The sequence below is a fragment of the Hyla sarda genome, chromosome 1 (assembly GCF_029499605.1).
Source record: "Hyla sarda isolate aHylSar1 chromosome 1, aHylSar1.hap1, whole genome shotgun sequence".
NCBI lineage: Eukaryota > Metazoa > Chordata > Amphibia > Anura > Hylidae > Hyla > Hyla sarda.
This window is the reverse complement of record NC_079189.1, coordinates 64,014,587-64,038,240: the sequence shown is the minus strand read 5'-3', so window position 1 is coordinate 64,038,240 and position 23,654 is coordinate 64,014,587. Positions and strand designations below refer to the sequence as shown.

The window sequence follows — 23,654 nt, the reverse complement described above, 5'->3', positions numbered from 1 at the left end:
TATAGTGTAGTACAGTGTGTAATATATAGTGTAGTGTAGTATATAATATATAGTGTAGTACAGTGTGTAATATATAGTGTAGTACAGTGTGTAATATATAGTGTAGTGCAGTATATAATATATAGTGTAGTACAGTGTGTAATATATAGTGTAGTACTGTGTGTAATATATAGTGTAGTACAGTGTGTAATATATAGTGTAGTGCAGTATATAATATATAGTGTAGTACAGTGTGTAATATATAGTGTAGTACAGTGTGTAATATATAGTGTAGTACAGTGTGTAATATATAGTGTAGTGCAGTATATAATATATAGTGTAGTACAGTGTGTAATATATAGTGTAGTACAGTGTGTAATATATAGTGTAGTGCAGTATGTAATATATAGTGTAGTACAGTGTGTAATATATAGTGTAGTGCAGTATGTAATATATAGTGTAGTACAGTGTGTAATATATAGTGTAGTACAGTGTGTAATATATAGTGTAGTACAGTGTGTAATATATAGTGTAGTGCAGTATGTAATATATAGTGTAGTACAGTATGCAATATATAGTGTAGTGCAGTATGTAATATATAGTGTAGTACAGTGTGTAATATATAGTGTAGTGCAGTATGTAATATATAGTGTAGTGCAGTATGTAATATATGTGTAGTACAGTATGTAATATATAGTGTAGTGCAGTATGTAATATATAGTGTATAATATATAGTGCAGTGTGTAATATATATAGTGTAGTGTATAATATATAGTGTAGTACAGTGTGTAATATATAGTGTAGTGTATAATATATAGTGTAGTACAGTATGTAATATATAGTGTAGTACAGTGTGTAATATATAGTGTAGTGCAGTATGTAATATATGGTGTAGTACAGTGTGTAATATATGGTGTAGTGCAGTGTGTAATATATAGTGTAGTGCAGTATGCAATATATAGTGTAGTGCAGTATGTAATATATAGTGTAGTACAGTGTGTAATATATAGTGTAGTGCAGTATATAATATATAGTGTAGTACAGTGTGTAATATATAGTGTAGTGCAGTATGTAGTATATAGTGTAGTACAGTATGTAATATATAGTGTAGTGCAGTATGTAATATATAGTGTAGTACAGTGTGTAATATATAGTGTAGTACAGTGTGTAATATATAGTGTAGTACAGTGTGTAATATATAGTGTAGTGCAGTATGTAATATATAGTGTAGTACAGTGTGTAATATATAGTGTAGTGCAGTGTGTAATATATAGTGTAGTGCAGTATGAAATATATAGTGTAGTACAGTGTGTAATATATAGTGTAATGCAGTATATAATATATAGTGTAGTACAGTGTGTAATATATAGTGTAGTACAGTGTGTAATATATAGTGTAGTGCAGTATATAATATATAGTGTAGTGCAGTATGTAATATATGTGTAGTACAGTATGTAATATATAGTGTAGTGCAGTATGTAATATATAGTGTAGTACAGTGTGTAATATATAGTGTAGTGCAGTATGTAATATATAGTGTAGTACAGTGTGTAATATATAGTGTAGTGCAGTATGTAATATATAGTGTAGTACAGTGTGTAATATATAGTGTAGTGCAGTATGTAATAAATAGTGTAGTACAGTGTGTAATATATAGTTTAGTGCAGTATATAATATAAAGTGTAGTACACTGTGTAATATATAGTGTAGTACAGTGTGTAACATATAGTGTAGTACAGTATGTAATATATAGTGTAGTAAAGTGTGTAATATATAGTGTAGTGCAGTATGTAATATATAGTGTAGTACAGTGTGTAATATATTTTGGAGTACAGTATGTAATATATAGTGTAGTGCAGTATGTAATATATAGTGTAGTGCAGTGTGTAATATATAGTGTAGTACAGTGTGTAATATATAGTGTAGTACAGTGTGTAATATATAGTGTAGTGCAGTATGTAATATATAGTGTAGTACAGTGTGTAATATATAGTGTAGTACAGTGTGTAATATATAGTGTAGTGCAGTATGTAATATATAGTGTAGTGCAGTATATAATATATAGCGTAGTACCGTGTGTAATATATAGTGTAGTACAGTGTGTAATATATAGTGTAGTGCAGTATATAATATATAGTGTAGTACAGTGTGTAATATATAGTGTAGTGCAGTATGTAATATATAGTGTAGTGTATAATATATAGTGTAGTACAGTGTGTAATATATAGTGTAGTACAGTGTGTAATATATAGTGTAGTGCAGTATGTAATATATAGTGTAGTACAGTGTGTAATATATAGTGTAGTGCAATATGTAATATATAGTGTAGTACAGTGTGTAATATATAGTGTAGTACAGTGTGTAATATATAGTGTAGTGCAGTATGTAATATATAGTGTAGTACAGTGTGTAATATATAGTGTAGTGCAGTATGTAATATATAGTGTAGTACAGTGTGTAATATATAGTGTAGTGCAGTATGTAATATATAGTGTAGTACAGTACAGTGTGTAATATATAGTGTAGTGCAGTATGTAATATATAGTGTAGTACAGTGTGTAATATATAGTGTAGTGCAGTATGTAATATATAGTGTAGTACAGTGTGTAATATATAGTGTAGTACAGTGTGTAATATATAGTGTAGTGTAGTATATAATATATAGTGTAGTACAGTGTGTAATATATAGTGTAGTACAGTGTGTAATATATAGTGTAGTGCAGTATATAATATATAGTGTAGTACAGTGTGTAATATATAGTGTAGTGCAGTATGTAATATATAGTGTAGTACAATATGTAATATATAGTGTAGTGCAGTATATAATATATAGTATAGTACAGTACAGTGTGTAATATATAGTGTAGTGCAGTATGTAATATATAGTGTAGTACAGTGTGTAATATATAGTGTAGTGCAGAATGTAATATATAGTGTAGTACAGTGTGTAATATATAGTGTAGTACAGTGTGTAATATATAGTGTAGTGTAGTATATAATATATAGTGTAGTACAGTGTGTAATATATAGTGTAGTACAGTGTGTAATATATAGTGTAGTGCAGTATATAATATATAGTGTAGTACAGTGTGTAATATATAGTGTAGTACAGTGTGTAATATATAGTGTAGTACAGTGTGTAATATATAGTGTAGTGCAGTATATAATATATAGTGTAGTACAGTGTGTAATATATAGTGTAGTACAGTGTGTAATATATAGTGTAGTACAGTGTGTAATATATAGTGTAGTCCAGTATATAATATATAGTGTAGTACAGTGTGTAATATATAGTGTAGTACAGTGTGTAATATATAGTGTAGTGCAGTATGTAATATATAGTGTAGTACAGTGTGTAATATATAGTGTAGTGCAGTATGTAATATATAGTGTAGTACAGTGTGTAATATATAGTGTAGTACAGTGTGTAATATATAGTGTAGTGCAGTATGTAATATATAGTGTAGTACAGTATGCAATATATAGTGTAGTGCAGTATGTAATATATAGTGTAGTACAGTGTGTAATATATAGTGTAGTGCAGTATGTAATATATAGTGTAGTGCAGTATGTAATATATGTGTAGTACAGTATGTAATATATAGTATAGTGTAGTGCAGTATGTAATATATAGTGTAGTACAGTGTGTAATATACAGTGTAGTGCAGTATGTAATATATGGTGTAGTACAGTGTGTAATATATAGTGTAGTGCAGTGTGTAATATATAGTGTAGTGCAGTATGCAATATATAGTGTAGTGCAGTATGTAATATATAGTGTAGTACAGTGTGTAATATATAGTGTAGTGCAGTATATAATATATAGTGTAGTACAGTGTGTAATATATAGTGTAGTGCAGTATGTAGTATATAGTGTAGTACAGTATGTAATATATAGTGTAGTGCAGTATGTAATATATAGTGTAGTACAGAGTAATATATAGTGTAGTACAGTGTGTAATATATAGTGTAGTACAGTGTGTAATATATAGTGTAGTGCAGTATGTAATATATAGTGTAGTACAGTGTGTAATATATAGTGTAGTGCAGTGTGTAATATATAGTGTAGTGCAGTATGTAATATATAGTGTAGTACAGTGTGTAATATATAGTGTAATGCAGTATATAATATATAGAGTAGTACAGTGTGTAATATATAGTGTAGTACAGTGTGTAATATATAGTGTAGTGCAGTATATAATATATAGTGTAGTGCAGTATGTAATATATGTGTAGTACAGTATGTAATATATAGTGTAGTGCAGTATGTAATATATAGTGTAGTACAGTGTGTAATATATAGTGTAGTGCAGTATGTAATATATAGTGTAGTACAGTGTGTAATATATAGTGTAGTGCAGTATGTAATATATAGTGTAGTACAGTGTGTAATATATAGTGTAGTGCAGTATGTAATATATAGTGTAGTACAGTGTGTAATATATAGTGTAGTGCAGTGTGTAATAAATAGTGTAGTACAGTGTGTAATATATAGTTTAGTGCAGTATATAATATAAAGTGTAGTACACTGTGTAATATATAGTGTAGTACAGTGTGTAACATATAGTGTAGTACAGTATGTAATATATAGTGTAGTAAAGTGTGTAATATATAGTGTAGTGCAGTATGTAATATATAGTGTAGTACAGTGTGTAATATATTTTGGAGTGCAGTATGTAATATATAGTGTAGTGCAGTATGTAATATATAGTGTAGTACAGTACAGTGTGTAATATATAGTGTAGTGCAGTATGTAATATATAGTGTAGTACAGTGTGTAATATATAGTGTAGTGCAGTATGTAATATATAGTGTAGTACAGTGTGTAATATATAGTGTAGTACAGTGTGTAATATATAGTGTAGTGTAGTATATAATATATAGTGTAGTACAGTGTGTAATATATAGTGTAGTACAGTGTGTAATATATAGTGTAGTGCAGTATATAATATATAGTGTAGTACAGTGTGTAATATATAGTGTAGTGCAGTATGTAATATATAGTGTAGTACAATATGTAATATATAATGTAGTGCAGTATATAATATATAGTGTAGTACAGTGTGTAATATATAGTGTAGTACAGTGTGTAATATATAATATAGCTATTTAGAATTTCAAAAAATGTGTCTTTTTGATACATCTTGTATACCATATATGATGGCTGCCGCTGCCTCTCTTCCACTTTTGTTTTATTAGGAAAACTTCCAAAACTGCACAAAAAATGCAAAACATGAGAGAAAAAATGACAAAAACTGCTAATTCAAAACAGTATGTAATATATAGTGTAGTAAAGTGTGTAATATATAGTGTAGTGCAGTATGTAATATATAGTGTAGTACAGTGTGTAATATATTTTGGAGTGCAGTATGTAATATATAGTGTAGTGCAGTGTGTAATATATAGTGTAGTGCAGTATGTAATATATAGTGTAGTACAGTGTGTAATATATAGTGTAGTGCAGTATGTAATATATAGTGTAGTGCAGTATATAATATATAGCGTAGTACCGTGTGTAATATATAGTGTAGTACAGTGTGTAATATATAGTGTAGTGCAGTATAAAATATATAGTGTAGTACAGTGTGTAATATATAGTGTAGTACAGTGTGTAATATATAGTGTAGTGCAGTATGTAATATATAGTGTAGTGTATAATATATAGTGTAGTACAGTGTGTAATATATAGTGTAGTACAGTGTGTAATATATAGTGTAGTGCAGTATGTAATATATGGTGTAGTGCAGTATGTAATATATAGTGTAGTACAGTGTGTAATATATAGTGTAGTACAGTGTGTAATATATAGTGTAGTGCAGTATGTAATATATAGTGTAGTACAGTGTGTAATATATAGTGTAGTGTATAATATATAGTGTAGTACAGTGTGTAATATATAGTGTAGTGTATAATATATAGTGTAGTACAGTGTGTAATATATAGTGTAGTACAGTGTGTAATATATAGTGTAGTACAGTGTGTAATATATAGTGTAGTGCAGTATGTAATATATAGTGTAGTACAGTGTGTAATATATAGTGTAGTACAGTGTGTAATATATAGTGTAGTGCAGTATGTAATATATAGTGTAGTACAGTGTGTAATATATAGTGTAGTGCAGTATGTAATATATAGTGTAGTGCAGTATGTAATATATAGTGTAGTACAGTGTGTAATATATAGTGTAGTACAGTGTGTAATATATAGTGTAGTGCAGTATGTAATATATAGTGTAGTACAGTGTGTAATATATAGTGTAGTACAGTGTGTAATATATAGTGTAGTGTATAATATATAGTGTAGTACAGTGTGTAATATATAGTGTAGTGTATAATATATAGTGTAGTACAGTGTGTAATATATAGTGTAGTACAGTGTGTAATATATAGTGTAGTGCAGTATGTAATATATAGTGTAGTACAGTGTGTAATATATAGTGTAGTGTATAATATATAATGTAGTACAGTGTGTAATATATAGTGTAGTGCAGTATATAATATATAGTGTAGTGCAGTATGTAATATATGTGTAGTACAGTATGTAATATATAGTGTAGTGCAGTATGTAATATATAGTGTAGTACAGTGTGTAATATATAGTGTAGTGTATAATATATAGTGTAGTACAGTGTGTAATATATAGTGTAGTGAATAATATATAGTGTAGTACAGTGTGTAATATATAGTGTAGTGTATAATATATAGTGTAGTACAGTATGTAATATATAGTGTATAATATATAGTGTAGTACAGTGTGTAATATATAGTGTAGTAATATGTATATATAGTTTTATTAGGAAAACTTCCAAAACTGCACAAAAAATGCAAAACATGAGAGAAAAAATGACAAAAACTGCTAATTCAAAACCCACATGGTGTTTGTAACATGTTGAGACTATTGCTTTTTTTTCTACAGGTGGAAAAAAAATAAAGAAACTATTTTGTAAAAATGCCACTGAGCCCAAAACTGCAGAAAAAGCCAGAAAAAGAGAGTGAAACCAAAGGAAAAAAGGCCAAGTGGGTATGGCTTTCATGATCCCTATTGACTTGTAGCTAAGATCTGGCCACGGTGTTTTTTGGGTGTGGGGTGTTTTTTGGGTGTGTTTTTGCACACAAAAAAAAAAAAGTGGAAACAGCCCTAGAGGCACAATTCTTGGTTGATGTTTTTAACATCCTGAGTTGTCGTTCTGCACATTCTAATTGATAATGGCTTTCATCCTAAGTAACATATGACAAGACCATAGCACACTTGGCAGGAGCTGGGTCATACAAGGATAACTTGGGATCTGACCTCAAACTATGTTTGCAAACCTACACAGACTTGTAAAAACATTTCCCATGTAATCATTATAAAGACGACCCCGCCCGGCTCTTCAATTGCGCAGCGCTGAGCGTTGTGCATGTGGTGACAGTTTTCCTTCCTATCAAAAAATATAAATGAAAAGCAATGGGGGAGATTTCTCAAAACCTGTGTAGAGGAAGAGTGGTGCAGTTACCCATAGCAACCAATCAGATTGCTTCTTTCATTTTTAAAGAGGCCTGTGAAAAATTTAAGAAACAATCTGATTGGTTGCTATGGGCAACTGCACCACTCTTCCTCTACACAGGTTTTGATAAATCTCCCCCAATATTCTTTGTATTTCTCTGATATTTTTACCATGGGTAAGATTATATGATCACCATGTTTGTGATGTACTGCCAGACTATACACCTGAAACATGTCTTGCATGGTATACACAGATGTGCCTTTAGACTTCATTAGGCAAACATGTGCTGTTGGCTGTCCTGGAGTTGTAGTTTTGCAACAGCTGGAGGCACCCTGGTTGCGAAACACTGGTAACACATTGTAGTGTCATATAGTGTTGCTTTATTATGCCTTTTTAGCTATAGTTTATGTATCTTTTGTACACAAAGGCATGTTTTATGCCCTTTTTTTCTAGTTCATTGCGTTTATATGTTTTCAGTAGAGATGAGCGAACTTACAGTAAATTCGATTTGTCACGAACTTCTCGGCTCGGCGGTTGCTGACTTTTCCTGCATAAATTAGTTCAGCTTTCAGGTGCTCCCGTGGGCTGGAAAAGGTGGATACAGTCCTAGGAGACTCTTTCCTAGGACTGTATCCACCTTTTCCAGCCCACCGGAGCACCGGAAAGCTGAACTAATTTATGCAGGAAAAGTCAGCAACCGCCGAGCTGAGAAGTTCGTGACGAATCAAATTTACTGTAAGTTCGCTCATCTCTAGTTTTCAGCCCTTTGTTATACATTATGCACTGCTCAAAAAAATAAAGGGAACACTAAGATAACACATCCTAGATCTGAATGAATGAACTTATCGTATGAAATACTTTTGTCTTTACATAGATGAATGTGCTGACAACAAAATCACAAAAATTATCAATGGAAATCAAATTTATCAACCCATGGAGGTCTGGATATGGAGTCACATTCAAAATCAAAGTGAAAAACCCCACTACAGGCTGATCCAACTTTGATGTAATGTCCTTAATACAAGTCAAAATGAGTCTCAGTAGTGTGTGTGGCCTCCACATGCCTGTATGACCTCCCTACAATGCCTGGGCATGCTCCTGATGAGGTGGAGGATGGTCTCCTGAGGGATGTCCTCCCAGACCTGGACTAAAGCATCCGCCAACTCCTGGACAGTCTGTGGTGGATGGAGCGACACATGATGTCCCTGATGCGCTCAATCGGATTCAGGTCTGGGGAACGGGCGGTCCAGTCCATAGCATCAATGCCTTCCTCTTGCAGGAACTGCTGACACACTCCAGCCACATGAGGTCTACCATTGACTTGCATTAGGAGGAACCCAGGGCCAACCGCACCAGCATATGGTCTCACAAGGCGTCTGACGATCTCATTTCGGTACCTAATGGCAGTCAGGCTACCTCTGGCAAGAAGATGGAGGGCTGTCCGGCCCCCAAAGAAATGCCACCCCACACACTGACCCACTGCTAAACCGGTCATGCTGGAGGATGTTGCAGGCAGCTGAACATTCTCCACGGTGTCTCCTGACTCTGTCATGTCTGTCACATGTGCTCAGTGTGAACCTGCTTTCATCTGTGAAGAGCACTGGGCACCAGTGGCGAATTTGCCAATCTTGGTGTTCTTTGGCAAATGCCAAACGTCCTGCAAGGTGTTAAAGGGGTACTCCCATGGAAAACCTTTTTTTTTTTTTCATCAACTGGTGCCAGAAAGTTTAACAGATTTGTAAATTACTTCTATTAAAAAATCTTAATCCTTCCAGTACTTATTAGCTGCTGAATACTACAGAGAAAATGGTTTTCTTTTTGGAACACAGAGCTCTCTGCTGACATCATGACCACAGGGCTCTCTGCTGACATCTCTGTCCATTTTAAGAACTGTCCAGAATAGGAGAAAATCCCCATAGCAAACATATGCTGCTCTGGACAGTTCCTAAAGTCAGCAGAGAGCTCCGTGTTCCAAAAAGAAAACCATTTCCTCTGTAGTATACAGACCCTAAATAGAAGTAATTTTAATAGAAGAAATTTACAAATCTGTTTAACTTTCTGCCACCAGTTGATTTAAAAAAAAAAAAGTTTTCCACTGGAGTACCCTTTAAGCTGTAAGCACAACCCCCACCTGTGGACGTCGGGTCCTCATACCACCCTCGTGGAGTCTGTTTCTGACCGTTTGAGTGGACACATGCACATTTGTGGCCTGCTGAAGGTCATTTTGCACGGCTCTGGCAGTGCTCCTCCTTGCACAAAGGTGGAGGTAGCGGTCCTGCTGCTGGATTGTTGCCCTCCTACGGCCTCCTCCACGTCTCCTGATGTACTGGCCTGTCTCCTAGTGGCGCCTCAATTCTCTGGACACTACGCTGACAGACACAGCAAACCTTCTTGCCACAGCTCACATTGATGTGCCATCCTGGATGAGCTGCACTACCTGAGCTACTTGTAGACTCCGTCTCATGCTACCACTAGAGTGAAAGCACTGCCAGCATTCAAAAGTGACCAAAACATCAGCCAGGAAGCATAGGAACTGAGAAGTGGTCTGTGGTCACCACCTGCACAACTACTCCTTTATTGGGGGTGTCTTGCTAATTGCCTATAATTTCCACCTGTCTGTTCCATTTGCACAACAGCATGTGAAATTGATTGTCAATCAGTGTTGCTTCCTGAGTGGACAGTGTGATTTCACAGAAGTGGGATTGACTTGGAGTTACATTGTGTTGTTTAAGTGTCCCCTTTATTTTTTTGAGCGGTGTATTTCACAGCGAGTCCTCATACTCAGAGATTAGCCAGTCCCAATGTATGGTGAACACTAGTCATAGAAAGGGGATTTCTTCTAATAAGGTACATTAGCATAAAGTAAGTCCTGGCATTGTTATGTATATGCCACCAAGCTGTCTTGTTTCTTTAGATACTGAGGGACCCTGATATCCCTTATCAGGTAGCTGTAATGAGTCTGCACATGGCAGATGGTTGAGGCTGGTCTTAAGGGCTAATCCACATGGTGTTTATGGTGGGCCGCGGAGGACCGTGACCACATCCCTAGTTAATGATAAAAAAGCCAATGTGCATCTGTTTATTTATGAGAACAAGGGAAGGCCTTGAACACCCAGTTTTCCTATTGATACAGACATGGAAGATGAAAGTAATAAGCAATATGATAATATTCATGTCATTGAGAGCATTATAATGAGCATGGTGTTGGCTACCACTCCCATTATAATACACTTTGGTGCTTGCTCGCTAACAAAATATCCAGAACACTTGTCCCAGATCCCTATGCGAATGAGTGACACTTTTGTCAGTGTGTGTACACTCGCATACAGTTGAAAGCTGTTAGTGTAGGCCACAGGCAACATGGAACCTGCAGTCTACACTGAGAGCAAATTGTGACCTCTGCCCCAATACAGAGCATACACTAATGACGTCCGTGATACATTCCTACCTACTTAAGGACATACCTATTTACTAGAGATCAGGACTACCTAACTGATAGCAACCTGCCTACTTGGGTGGGAGTACCTACCTAAGGAAGTACCTACTTACTGTGGGAGGTGGGGATCGACGTGCCAACCTAAGGACAACACTGCCTATGGGTTGAGAACTGCTTTCCTAAGGAAATAACTGCCTACTGGGGGGTCGCAGTATCTATATAAGGACATACCTGTGTGGTGGCCCAGTACAGGAGTTGCACCCCTGTACCCTTGCTGCCCTGTCAGGCAGACTCCATATAGTGACCCCTGGGCCCTCCCTGCACCTCTACCCTATGTATATTATTAAGTTGTATAGTGTATTGCATATAAAATGGGTTATGCCTTTAAGACCTGTTGTCATGTGATTATAACCCAGAAAGGTATCAGTGACATGTGACCTACAGGGTGACCTATGGGACCCCTCAGAGTCTTCCCCATATAAGCCCTGGTTGGAGGTAGCTCACTCTCTTTCTGCTTAGGTGAGTTGCAGTAAGGTCAAGTTCTGTCAGAGAGTGTCTGGTGTCCAGAAGAGGCCTAAAGTCTACCACGCAGCCACGGATCCACAAGTCCACTTCCCCCAAGGTCCAAGTCAAAACCTGGTAAGCTACAAACGGGGTATAGTCAGTCTCAGTCAAGTCAGTCAAAGTCAATCTGTCTCAAGTCATCGTGGCTCTACAGCAAATTATCCCAGTCCACCATAAGTCCCAGCAAGCCCTGTGGTCTCAGAAGTCGCTGGACACCTCTGTGGGCCTAGCCAAGCTGTATAGACTGTTACATCTGTCTGACTCAGTAAAGCTGCAGTTGTTCCCTAACTTGGCGTCAGAGTCTTATTTGCCCCCGTGCCTATTCCAGGATCCAGCGGCCTACCTTCGGGTGGTGAATTGGTTAAACCATGCCCTGCTGTCACGAACACAAGGGCACGCCCTGCTGTCACGAACACAAGGGGTTAATGCCATCTGCCCCTCGGGTAATTCCATCTGCTCTGCATCACACCCTCACCACACCTGCCTTCTAGAAGGGGAAAGTACTTTATACTGGAACTACCTAACTACTGTGGGGGCATACCTGTAAAATGGGGAACTATCTAACTACTGTGGGGGCATACCTGTAAAATGGGGAACTATCTAACTACTGTGGGGGCATACCTGTAAAATGGGGAACTACCTAACTACTGTGGGGGCATACCTGTAAAATGGGGAACTACCTAACTACTGTGGGGGCATACCTGTAAAATGGGGAACTACCTAACTACTGTGGGGGCATACCTGTAAAATGGGGAACTATCTAACTACTGTGGGGGCATACCTGTAAAATGGGGAACTATCTAACTACTTTAGGAAACATCTGTTTAATAAGGGAGCTTTGTGCCTACTGTTGAAAATACCTACCTAATAGGTGAACTACCTGCCTACTGATAAACCTACTTAATGGGGGACCTACTAACCTAACCACTTTTACTGTGCAGGACACCAGTAGGGGCCTATAGATGGGTAGATTGTATAGAGGTGAGGAGGGAACAGAAAAGAACAACTCAACATCAGCAGCTGATAATTATTGGAAGGATTAAGATTTTTTTATAGAAGTAATTTACAAATCTGTTTAACTTTCTGGAGCCGGTTGATATAAAAAAATATTTTTTTCCCCCTAGAATACCCCTTTAAGGTAGCACATGTAGCATATACGCTGTGTATATCACACTGTAGGGACTGCAGCATATTTTTCTATGAGCAGCCCTGTGTGCGCAGTGAGGTTTGGAGGGATACCCGCACATCACAGTCCGCTTGGCGCACAGGGCCTGTCTCCAAACCTTACTGCGCACATAGGCCTGCAACGGGGAAGCCCTGTGTGTCTTTTTCGTGGGAGAATATGCAGCGTATTTTCCACTGCCTGGCGGATTTCCTGTAACGTGAAATATGCAGCGTATACTATACGTGTGACCCTACCCTTATGGAGATATTTCTCAATAAAAATGTACTTTGCTGTTTTATGTACAAGCACATTGTAGCGGCAAATAGTCATATTGTAGTCATGTTATTGACCTTGTAAATAGACAAATGTACAGAACGCAAGGTTAAGAGGCAGATATAGAAAACAGCATTACGTTGAACCAGGAAAAGCTTTTTTTTCTGCAAATCTCTTTAATTCTTTGTACTTTTGACTGGTCGGCCATTGAAGGTTCACCTCATTTGAATGACAATTCCCCTGCCTTCTGCTGAGACCGGTGATGTCGTGAACCCTCGTCTGACCACATCTGACCATTCTCTCTTTCTTCACTTCCCATCTATGAACCCTGCCTGACCTTATCCCGTCTTCATGCTCCACAATGAGGCAGCTACGTGAATGCATTGTTAGGCAAGCGATACACGGACCTCTCCAGATCTCCATTCAGGACATCAGATGTAACCAGTTTATCCCTTCTGTAATTACAAAATTGGTACAAATTTCCCTTTATGAAGACCGCAACACTCCAGATGGTCATACACAGTAGATCTTAAAGGAAATGTGTTGCCTAGATTTTTTTCATATTTTTAACAGAATTTTTAATGCATTATTATGGGCACATCTTGCCTTAGCTGTTTTTAACAGCATTTAGTAATTGCTTTACAGTAGGACTCATGTACATAGACAACAATGGACAATTCAGATAAATTGTAGAGATTACAGAGCATGGATGGAGATGCTGATCTCTTTTTTGAATGGTGGTGGATCCAGTGTTATGTCTGTACTGTAGTGTGTTGCAAACAGTGGGTCTCCAGCTGTTGTAAAACTACACCTCCCAGCAGCTAAATGCTGAACAGAAGGTCTCAGCTTAGTTTTAGGCCTAGTGGCCAGAATGGAAACTGCTAAATTTAAGTATTGATATAAAATATAGATAAAAAATGGAAAATAGAAAAATATGGTTAAAAAAAAAACTTGATTTAAAGAGTACGTTTCAAATCCCATAAAAATCCTAATCCTTTTTTTGTGTCTAGCATTTATATTTCTCTCACAAATAAATTTTTTCTGTTGCTCACTTGGTTTTTTCACCTTGTCCTTTAGAGGGCGCATGTCCTCACTCATGTATGACTCTCATCTGCCTCCCTGAGTGCTGGTTCTCTGGGGTGGTACACCTGTCAAACAGAAACCTCCCGTGGAGCAGAAGGGCTCTGTAACTACCTCCTCTCTGCTCTGTAACCCTCTCCTCTCTGTTTTCATGCCGGAGTCTGATAGGACAGGAGTGAGCACAGAGAAGTGTTAGTCCCACCCTCACTTACTGGACTTTTTCCATGCCTGTGCTTCAGCTGGGTCAAAGATCATGCTGCAACTAGACAGGAAATTTTCTTGATGGTATGGGGATCCTTAGTGGTTTTAATATGCCATGATTTTTTTAAGGAGTGCATTAGAAAGGTTAATGTTTTCCCAAGATGTACAACATTTATAAACATTTTTAGAATGTGACAGTGCCCATTTAAAGCCTAGACTATTGTCTGAGGATGCATTTCATTTAACTCAGATATAACCAGTGAGACTCCAGTGGGCAGGGGTGCCAACCTAATTTTTTTTCTGCACAACTTTAACAAATTCCCCAAATTTGGTGAAATTTACAATTTGGAACACCATGAATCATAAAGATTATCAGGTTTACAACCCAATATACTGTTATAAAATCATTGTTAGCATTTAATCTGAGCTGTGAAATGATAATTCCAATCACAATGTCCTGCTGAAATAACAACAGTCTGAAAAAATCACAGATGCATGTATTTTCATTTAGTGATATACTTTACGGCACGATCCATGGACAAAAAAAGGACAGGACCTGTCCCATTCAAATGAATTGCATAGATTACAGAGCATTCTCTGTGAACTTTTCAAAATTGTAAATGGTGGTGGATCCAGTGATATATCTCTACTGCAGTGTCTTCCAAAGTGTCTTTGGCTGTTGCAAAACTACAACTCCTAGCATGCCCGGACAGCCGAAGGCTGTAGTTTTGCAACAGCTGGAGACACACTGTTTGGAAAACACTTTCACTGTACTCCTGTCTGTGATGAGAAGACTAGGAAATGATCTGTACAAAAGTCTCAGCTTAGTTTCGGACCTAGTGGCCAAAATGGAAACTGCAACATTTCCTGATTGTATAAAATATATAATAAATTGGAAAAATAGAAGAAAAAAAATCACCAAAAAGTTCTTAAAAAATATGGTTAACATAAACTTGATTTAAAGAGTAACTGTCCTATCCCACAAAAAAAGTTATATGTTATGCAGTATCTAATCCGGATCATGTGCATAAACCTTGCGCCTATATTTCTTTCACATCCACCATGCGGAGGTGGCCTCACTTAGGATGGAACCCGAAAACGTATTCCACTCACCTCTGCTAGGCATATGGCCTCTGACTGGGTGACTTGCGGGATCCACTATCAATAAAAAAAAAACTCCTGTGAATAGGGAGGGTGCATGGCTAGAGAGGGTGCCACTCCCCCTAAATTGCACAGCAAAAACAAAAAGAAAAATAGCCTGCACTACTACCTAATACACGGGTGCACGCTGCTGTGGCAAATACTAAGTATACAAAAAAGAAATTTGCAGCAAAAAATGGAGGATCTTAGTGCACTTTTTGATCAACACGTGTCCCCCATCCACCACGCGGAGGTGGCCTCATTTCGAATGGGACCCTAACACTTATTCCACTCACCGCGTGGTGGATGGTGGACATGTTTTGATCAAAAAGTGCGCTAAGAGCCCCCATTTTTTTGACCAAGAGTGCTGCTGCAACCTTCTTTTTTATATTTCTTTCACAAATAACTTCTATCTGTTGCTCACTGGGTTTGTCATTCTGTGCTCTGGAGGGGGCGTGTCCTCACTCTACATGACTCATCTTCCTCCCTGAGTCTGCTATACAGTGGGGATCAAAAGTTTTGGCACCCCAGGTAAAAAATTGTATTAATGTGCATAAAGAAGCCAAGGAAAGATGGAAAAATCTCCAAAAGGCATCAAATTACAGATTAGATATTTTTATAATATGTCAACAAAAGTTAGATTTTATTTCCATCATTTACACTTTCAAAATAACAAAAATATGGCGTCTGCAAAAGTTTGGGCACCCTGCAGAATTTATAGCATGCACTGTCCCCTTTGCAAAGCTGAGTCCTGCCAGTGTCATGGATTGTTTTCAATCATCATCTGGGAAGACCAGGTGATGTCAATCTCAAAGGTTTTAAATGCCCAGACTCATCTGACCTTGCCCCAACAATCAGCACCATGGGTTCTTCTAAGCAGTTGTCTAGAAATCTGAAACTGAAAATAGTTGACGCTCACAAAGCTAGAGAAGGCTATAAGAAGATAGCAAAACGTTTTCAGATGTCAATATACTCTGTTCGGAATATAATTAAGAAATGGCAGTCATCAGGAAAAGTGGAAGTTAAATCAAGATCTGGAAGACCAAGAAAAATATCAGACAGAACAGCTCGCAGGAATGTGAGAAAAACAATTCAAAACCCACGTTTGACTGTACAATCCCTCCAGAAAGATCTGGCAGACACTGGAGTTGTGGTACACTATTCCACTATAAAGAGAAACTAGTACAAATATGGTCTTCAGGGAAGAGTCATCAGAAGAAAACCTCTTCTACGTCCTCACCACAAAAATCAGTGTTTGAACTTTGCAAATGAAAATATAGACAAGCCTGATGCATTTTGGAAGCAAGTTCTGTAGACCGATGAGGTTAAAATTGAACTTTTTGGCCGTAATGAGCAAAGGTACGTTTGGAGAAGAAGGGGAACAGAATTTAATGAAAAGAACCTCTGTCCAGCTGTTAAGCATGGGAGTGGATTAATCAGTCTTTGGGGTTGTACTGCAGCCAGTGGCACAGGGAACATCTCACGAGTAGAAGGAAAAGTGGATTCAATAAATTTTCAGCAAATTTTGGATTTGCTGAGCTAACTTGATGCCATCTGTGAAAAAGCTGAAGTTAAAGAGAGGTTGGCTTCTACAAATGGATAATGATCCTAAACGCACCTCGAAATCCACGGGGGATTACATCAAGAGGCGTAAACTGAAGGTTTTGCCATGGCCTTCACAATCTCCTGACCTCCACATAATTGAAAATCCATGGATAGACCTTAAAAGAGCAGTGCGTGACAGACAGCCCAGAAATCTCAAAGAACTGAAAGACTTTTGTAAGGAAGAATGGGAAAAGATACCTCAAACAAGAATTGAAAGACTCTTGGCTGGCCACAAAAAGCGTTTACAAGCTGTGATACTTGCCAAAGGGGGCAGTACAAGATATTAAAGGGGTAGTCCAGTGGTGAAAAACCTATCCCCTATCCTAAGGCTGGGGCCCCCTGCGATCTCTCTGTACGGGGGCCAGGCTCTCCGGCCAGATAGCGGGTGTCGACCACCGCACAAAGCGGCGGCCGACACTCCCCCTCAATACATCGCTATGGCAGAGCCGGAGATTGCCGAAGGCAGCGCTTTGGCTCTGCCATAGAGTTGCATTGAGGGGGCGTGTCGGCCGCCGCTTCGTGCGGAGGTCGACACGCCCCCTTCCCGCGGGCTATCGGGGCTCCGTACAGGAGATCGCAGGGGGCCCCAGCAGTCGGACCCCCCGCGATCTCAAACTTATCCCCTATCCTTAGGATAGGGGATAGGTTTTTCACCACTGGACTACCCCTTTAATATCTTGTACTGCCCCCTTTGGCAAGTATCACAGCTTGTAAACGCTTTTTGTGGCCAGCCAAGAGTCTTTCAATTCTTGTTTGAGGTATCTTTTCCCATTCTTCCTTACAAAAGTCTTTCAGTTCTTTGAGATTTCTGGGCTGTCTGTCACGCACTGCTCTTTTAAGGTCTATCCATAGATTTTCAATTATGTTGAGGTCAGGAGATTGTGAAGGCCATGGCAAAACCTTCAGTTTACGCCTCTTGATGTAATCCCCCGTGGATTTCGAGGTGTGTTTAGGATCATTATCCATTTGTAGAAGCCAACCTCTCTTTAACTTCAGCTTAAGTTAAAGAGAGGTTGTTCACCACTGGGTTGTTCACTGGACTACTCCTTTAACTCTGCAGGGTGTCCAAACTTTTGCAGACACCATTTTTTTTGTTTTCTGTTATTTTGAAAGTGTAAATGATGGAAATAAAATATAACTTTTGTTGACATATTATAAGAATGTCTAATCTGTAATTTGATGCCTTTTGGAGATTTTTCCATCTTTCCTTGGCTTCTTTATGCACATTAATACAATTTTTTTTACCTGGGGTGCCCAAACTTTTCATCCCCACTGTACTGTGCTGGGTCTCTTTATCCAATCACTGCAGGCTGTTCTGTATGCCCCTCCATTCTACTGCAGTCTGATAAGGCAGGAGTGCTAGTCCTGCTGGGAGTTGTAGTTTTGCATCTGCTGGAGACATACTGTTTGGAAAACACTGCTATAAACAGTTCTTTTAAATAAGCAGAGGAAGATGAATATTAAAACACTATAAAGAATCAAATGGATGTTCTCCAAAAAAAACGCCATATACTGGAGAGTTCAGGATGGCTGTTCTCACATTAACATGTCTGGAATGACAAGCTAATTCAGAAGGTTTGGAACAGTTATGACAGTACATGTGCACAAAGCCTTCATTTGTTATTACAGAGCTATCAATTGTTACCAATTCTACCAATGTAATAATTACGGTGGAGGAACACGGTGTTTTGGCATCCAGTACAAAGAGGCAGCGCTGCTCCTATCAGTCTAGGCCCGGAGCTCATAGACGCAGACTATATACAGCACCTGCTGCGGCTGCTTGTATTTATTGTCGTGTTCCAGTTTCAATTTATAAAATGTGACTGCATCTTGAATTTTATTTGGTTGTCTCCACAAAAATATTACCAAATACTGTTTATCCCCCCCCCCCTCCCAAATGGCCCCTATGCCTGGACTGAGCATGCATGTGTATAAAGAAGTGACCGTGCGCCCTCTATTTAAATGAGTCATCCAGAATTAGAAAAACATAGCTGCTTACATTTAAAAACAGCACCTCCTTTGTCCTCAGGTTGTTTGGGGTATTACATCTTATCTTCATTCACATCAATGGAACTGAGCTGCAAAACACCACAAAAACGTAGAATATGGGTGGCGCTGTTTCAAGACATATTCTGTTTTATTTTAATTTTTTTTATCACCTTTTTTTGTGGTGGTTTCTGTATAATAGTACAGGTAAGAAGTATAGTGTTATATATTGTGAACCCCCAGCATCTTCTTAAAGGGTAGCTGTCCCGATCTTGACAAGTTTTTTAATCCTCCCAGTTCACACTCCCCCCCCCCGTCTTTATCTTTATTATTTTTTAGTTTTCCACATTGATATTGCTTTGTATTTTCTTCTTAGTCTCAGTGAGCTCAACAGACTGGAAAGGGGCCCTCCCTAGCAGGCGTGACATCATCTGAAGCCCTGCTGGGGAGAACTTCCTCCTTACATACAGCCAAGAAAGGTTCAGTGTGAGATTGGCTGTGATTGGGTAAGACTGCACACACCCCCTCTCAGCTCTCTAAACTCTACTGTGCACTCTATATATTGTGCTGAGCTGAGGTCCCACCTGAAATTCCTGAGGACTGCTGGCAAGACCAGAAGGAGGACCCCTGGTGGCCAAACATTTAGGGGTAAATTTAACACATAAAGTTACAAAATTTTGTTAATAGGAAGTATATTAGAAAAATAGTTCAAATAGGCAAATAATAATACATTTAGGGGGGGATTTATCAAAACCTGTCCAGAGGAAAAGTTGTCCAGTTGTCCATAGAAACCAATCAGCTCGCTTCTTTCATTTCTAACAAGGCCTCTGCAAAATGAAAGAAGTGATCTGATTGGTCGCTATGGTCAACTGGGTAACTTTTCCTGTGGACAGGTTTTGATAAATCTCCCCCTTAATATATTAAATTTCATTGCTAATGACAGGTACCATTTAAACATCAGCAGTAGGGCCTTGGATATAGCAGGTACATGGACAACCATGGATTAGTGGGAAAAAGAAGTGATCCCTGGGAAGTGATCTGTCACTGGGAAGAATGAAAAGGTGAGTTACACTGAGTAACTTTGCATTACTTTACTTGCACTGATCCTTAGTAACACTTGGTAATAACCCCTTCATGCAAAATGCTTCAATAGTTTGGTGAGGGGTTCTCTGTGGGACCTGTTGGACCCAGCATAAATTTGAGACTTGTACCCCACTTCATCTTCTCGTACATAGCCAATTCAGGGATAGATAACTCTTTTTTGCATACCCCACGTAATAATACAGCCATGCACAGCACACATAATACTGCCGCACACAGCCTCTGTAATATTGCGCTGCGTAATGTGCACCCAGTATGGAATTGTTATGTGCCTCCTCTGACGCTCTGTTATGTGTGCAGTATGGCTCTTTTTTTGTAGGTACTATGAGGGAAATTTATTACAACCTGTGTAGAGGAAGAGTGGTGCAGTTACCCATAGCAACCAATCAAATAGTTTCTTTTATGTTTAAAAAGGCCTCTAAAAATAGAAGCAGCAATCTGATTGGTTGCCATAGGCAACTGCACCGCTCTTCCTCTACACAGGTTTTATTTGTAGGAGTAGCAGTGGAGGAATGGCCAATAATAGATGTGACTAAGGGTGTGACAGCCATTAATAACCGTACATTATAAGAGATTAAGAGCTTTCCCCAGGTTTAGCAGGTGCACTTGTCAAGAACCAATATTTCTTCATCCTTGATCCGTCCTAATTGCTGAGATGTTTTCTATAAGGAATCATTTCTTGGTTCTTTTGCATAGTTCATAGTTCTCCATAGTAGAATTCCAATGAGGGGTCACTTACTTTAATATGTCCAGTAGGTCCTGAGATACGTCCCCCAGAAGATCCACTGCTGAATTTGGTGAACCGCACAGTAGGGGGGGGGGGGGGGCTTTGCAGGGGACGGGGCTTCACTAGGATGTAGAGTCAGAGGGGGAGATTTATCAAAACCTGTGCAGAGGAAGAGTGGTGCAGTTGCCCATAGCAACCAATCAGATTGCTTCTTTCATTTTCCACAGGCCTCTAAAGAGGCCTGTGGAAAATGAAAGAAGCAATCTGATTGGTTGCTATGGGCAACTGCACCACTCTTCCTCTGCACAGGTTTTGATAAATCTCCCCCAGAGACAATACACATGTAAATTGAGCCGATAGATCTTCTGGGGGACAAATCTCAGGACCTACTGGACATATATAAATAAGTGACCCCTCCTTGGACTCCTGTTCACCCCCACTATAAACCAGTGTATAAGGTTTTGTGTGGGTGAACAGGCTGACAGTTTTCCTTTAACCCCTTAAGGACTCAGCCCATTTTGGCCTTAAGGACTCAGACAATTTAATTTTTACGTTTTCATTTTTTCCTCCTCGCCTTCTAAAAATCATAACTCTTTTATATTTTCATCCACAGACTAGTATGAGGGCTTGTTTTTTGCGCGACCAGTTGTCCTTTGTAATGACATCACTCATTATATCATAAAATGTATGGCGCAACCAAAAAACACTATTTTTGTGGGGAAATTAAAACAAAAAACGCAATTTTGCTAATTTTGGAAGGTTTTGTTTTCACGCCGTACAATTTATGGTAAAAATGACATGTGTTCTTTATTCTGAGGGTCAATACGATTAAAATGATACCCATTATTATATACTTTTATATTATTGTTGCGCTTAAAAAAAATCACAAACTTTTTAACCAAATTAGTACGTTTATAATCCCTTTATTTTGATGACCTCTAACTTTTTTATTTTTCCGTATAAGTGGCGGTATGGGGGCTCATTTTTTGCGCCATGATCTGTACTTTTTTTTTATACCACATTTGCAATTAAAAAACTTAATATATTTTTTATAATTTTTTTTTTTATAAAATGTATTAAAAAAGTAGGAATTTTGGACTTTTTTTTATTTTTTTTCGTTCACGCTGTTCACTGCACGGGATCATTAACATTTTATTTTAATAGTTCGGGCATTTACGCACGCGGCGATACCAAATATGTCTATAAAAAATGTTTTTTACGCTTTTTGGGGGTAAAATAGGAAAAAACGGACGTTTTACTTTTTTATTGGGGGAGGGGATTTTTCACTTTTTTTTTACTTTTAATTTTACATTTTTTTAATTTTTTTTTTACACTTGAATAGTCCCCATAGGGGACTATTCATAGCAATACCATGATTGCTAATACTGATCTGTTCTATGTATAGGACATAGAACAGATCAGTATTATCGGTCATCTCCTGCTCTGGTCTGCTCGATCACAGACCAGAGCAGGAGACGCCGGGAGCCGCACGGAGGAAGGAGAGGGGACCTCCGTGCGGCGTTATGAATGATCGGATCCCCGCAGCAGCGCTGCGGGCGATCCGATCGTTCATTTAAATCGCGAACTGCCGCAGATGCCGGGATCTGTATTGATCCCGGCACCTGAGGGGTTAATGGCGGACGCCCGCGAGATCGCGGGCGTCGGCCATTGCCGGCGGGTCCCTGGCTGCTATCAGCAGCCGGGATCAGCCGCGCATGACACGGGCATCGCTCCGATGCCCGCGGTTATGCTTAGGACGTAAATGTACGTCCTGGTGCGTTAAGTACCACCTCACCAGGATGTACATTTACGTCCTGCGTCCTTAAGGGGTTAAGGGGTTAATTGCAGTCAGACACAGGTCCCAGTAACACAGGACCCAGAGTGTTTTACAAAATGAACATGAACTAAAAAGGTCTATTGTTTTCTCCCACACAGAGGTTCATATAATCCATTTCCCAACATGGTGCATAGAGGAGGACTATATCCTGGATCTACTGGTCCTGGACACTCACATAATACCTCCAATGCTGATTCCATAATACTCGTTACATCCAGTCATACACACTATGGGGGAGATTTATCAAAACTGTCCAGAGGAAAAGTTGTCCAGTTGCCCATAGCAACCAATCAGATCACTTCTTTCATTTTGCAGAGGCCTTTTCAATAATGAAAGAAGCGATCTGATTGGCTGCTATGGGCAACTCAGCAACTTTTCCTCTGGACAGGTCTTGATAAATGTCCCCCTATGTGAGTGGAAATGATATCTGCAGGCAGGATCATGGCTTTCTGTCCTTTGTAGAGGTTGTGTTTCCATCTTTTCATGAAATGAAGCTAATAAAAGATAAAAGAGGTGGATGTTACTTCCCCACCCTCTGTACATCAGTGGACATAACATGTTATTTGCATCTGTTTTTATTAGCGTTGCTGCAAAGCTAAACAGGTAAACTGTCTTCTTACCCCAAGGTCTTCACGTATGTTTCAGTAATGCATGAAAAGTCATTATTACACTGGATATACACATTCCCCTGACAACCCATAGGATATGGCATGAATGTTCGATGGCGCCCTTGATGCCACTTCTGACAGATGAGGTAGTCATACACAGATAAAGAGATGGCCATGTGCATGGCCCCCGCCATTTAAATCTATGGCACTTACGGAAAAGCCCAAGTGTAGCTGTGCGAAATCCACTTTAATCTATGGTATTTATCGGGGTATAACACGCACCGGCCTATAACACTCATCCTCATTCTTCCAAGGAAATTTGGAAAAAAAAAAAAAGTTAAAATGAGGGTGCGTGTAAGTGTGCGTATACCCCGATAAATCTTTCTGACCCTGCAGAAGCCGCTGCAGTTACATGATATAAAACAGCCGCTTTAGATCAGGGAACGGCAGCAGCTTCTGCGGGCCC

The 23,654-nt window shown here is 38.5% G+C and overlaps 1 protein-coding gene across 3 annotated transcripts in view; it reads right to left on the bottom strand.

The window, feature by feature from the left end:
• Positions 1-22,817, bottom strand: part of CPEB2 (cytoplasmic polyadenylation element binding protein 2) — a 190,860-nt gene extending 168,043 nt beyond the window's left edge. Inside the window, exons 1-2 of one of the 3 annotated variants that reach the window (XM_056555172.1) lie at positions 22,763-22,817; positions 18,929-19,007 (exon numbers count right to left, since the gene is read on the bottom strand). In XM_056555172.1, the coding sequence (XP_056411147.1) occupies positions 18,929-18,988 (60 nt within the window). In that variant the 5' untranslated portion in view covers positions 18,989-19,007; positions 22,763-22,817. Of the gene's footprint in view, positions 1-18,928; positions 19,008-22,755 lie in introns of all 3 variants that reach the window. The other 2 variants (XM_056555174.1, XM_056555171.1) reach the window with 2 other exon arrangements.
• Positions 22,818-23,654: the final 837 nt, after the last annotated feature.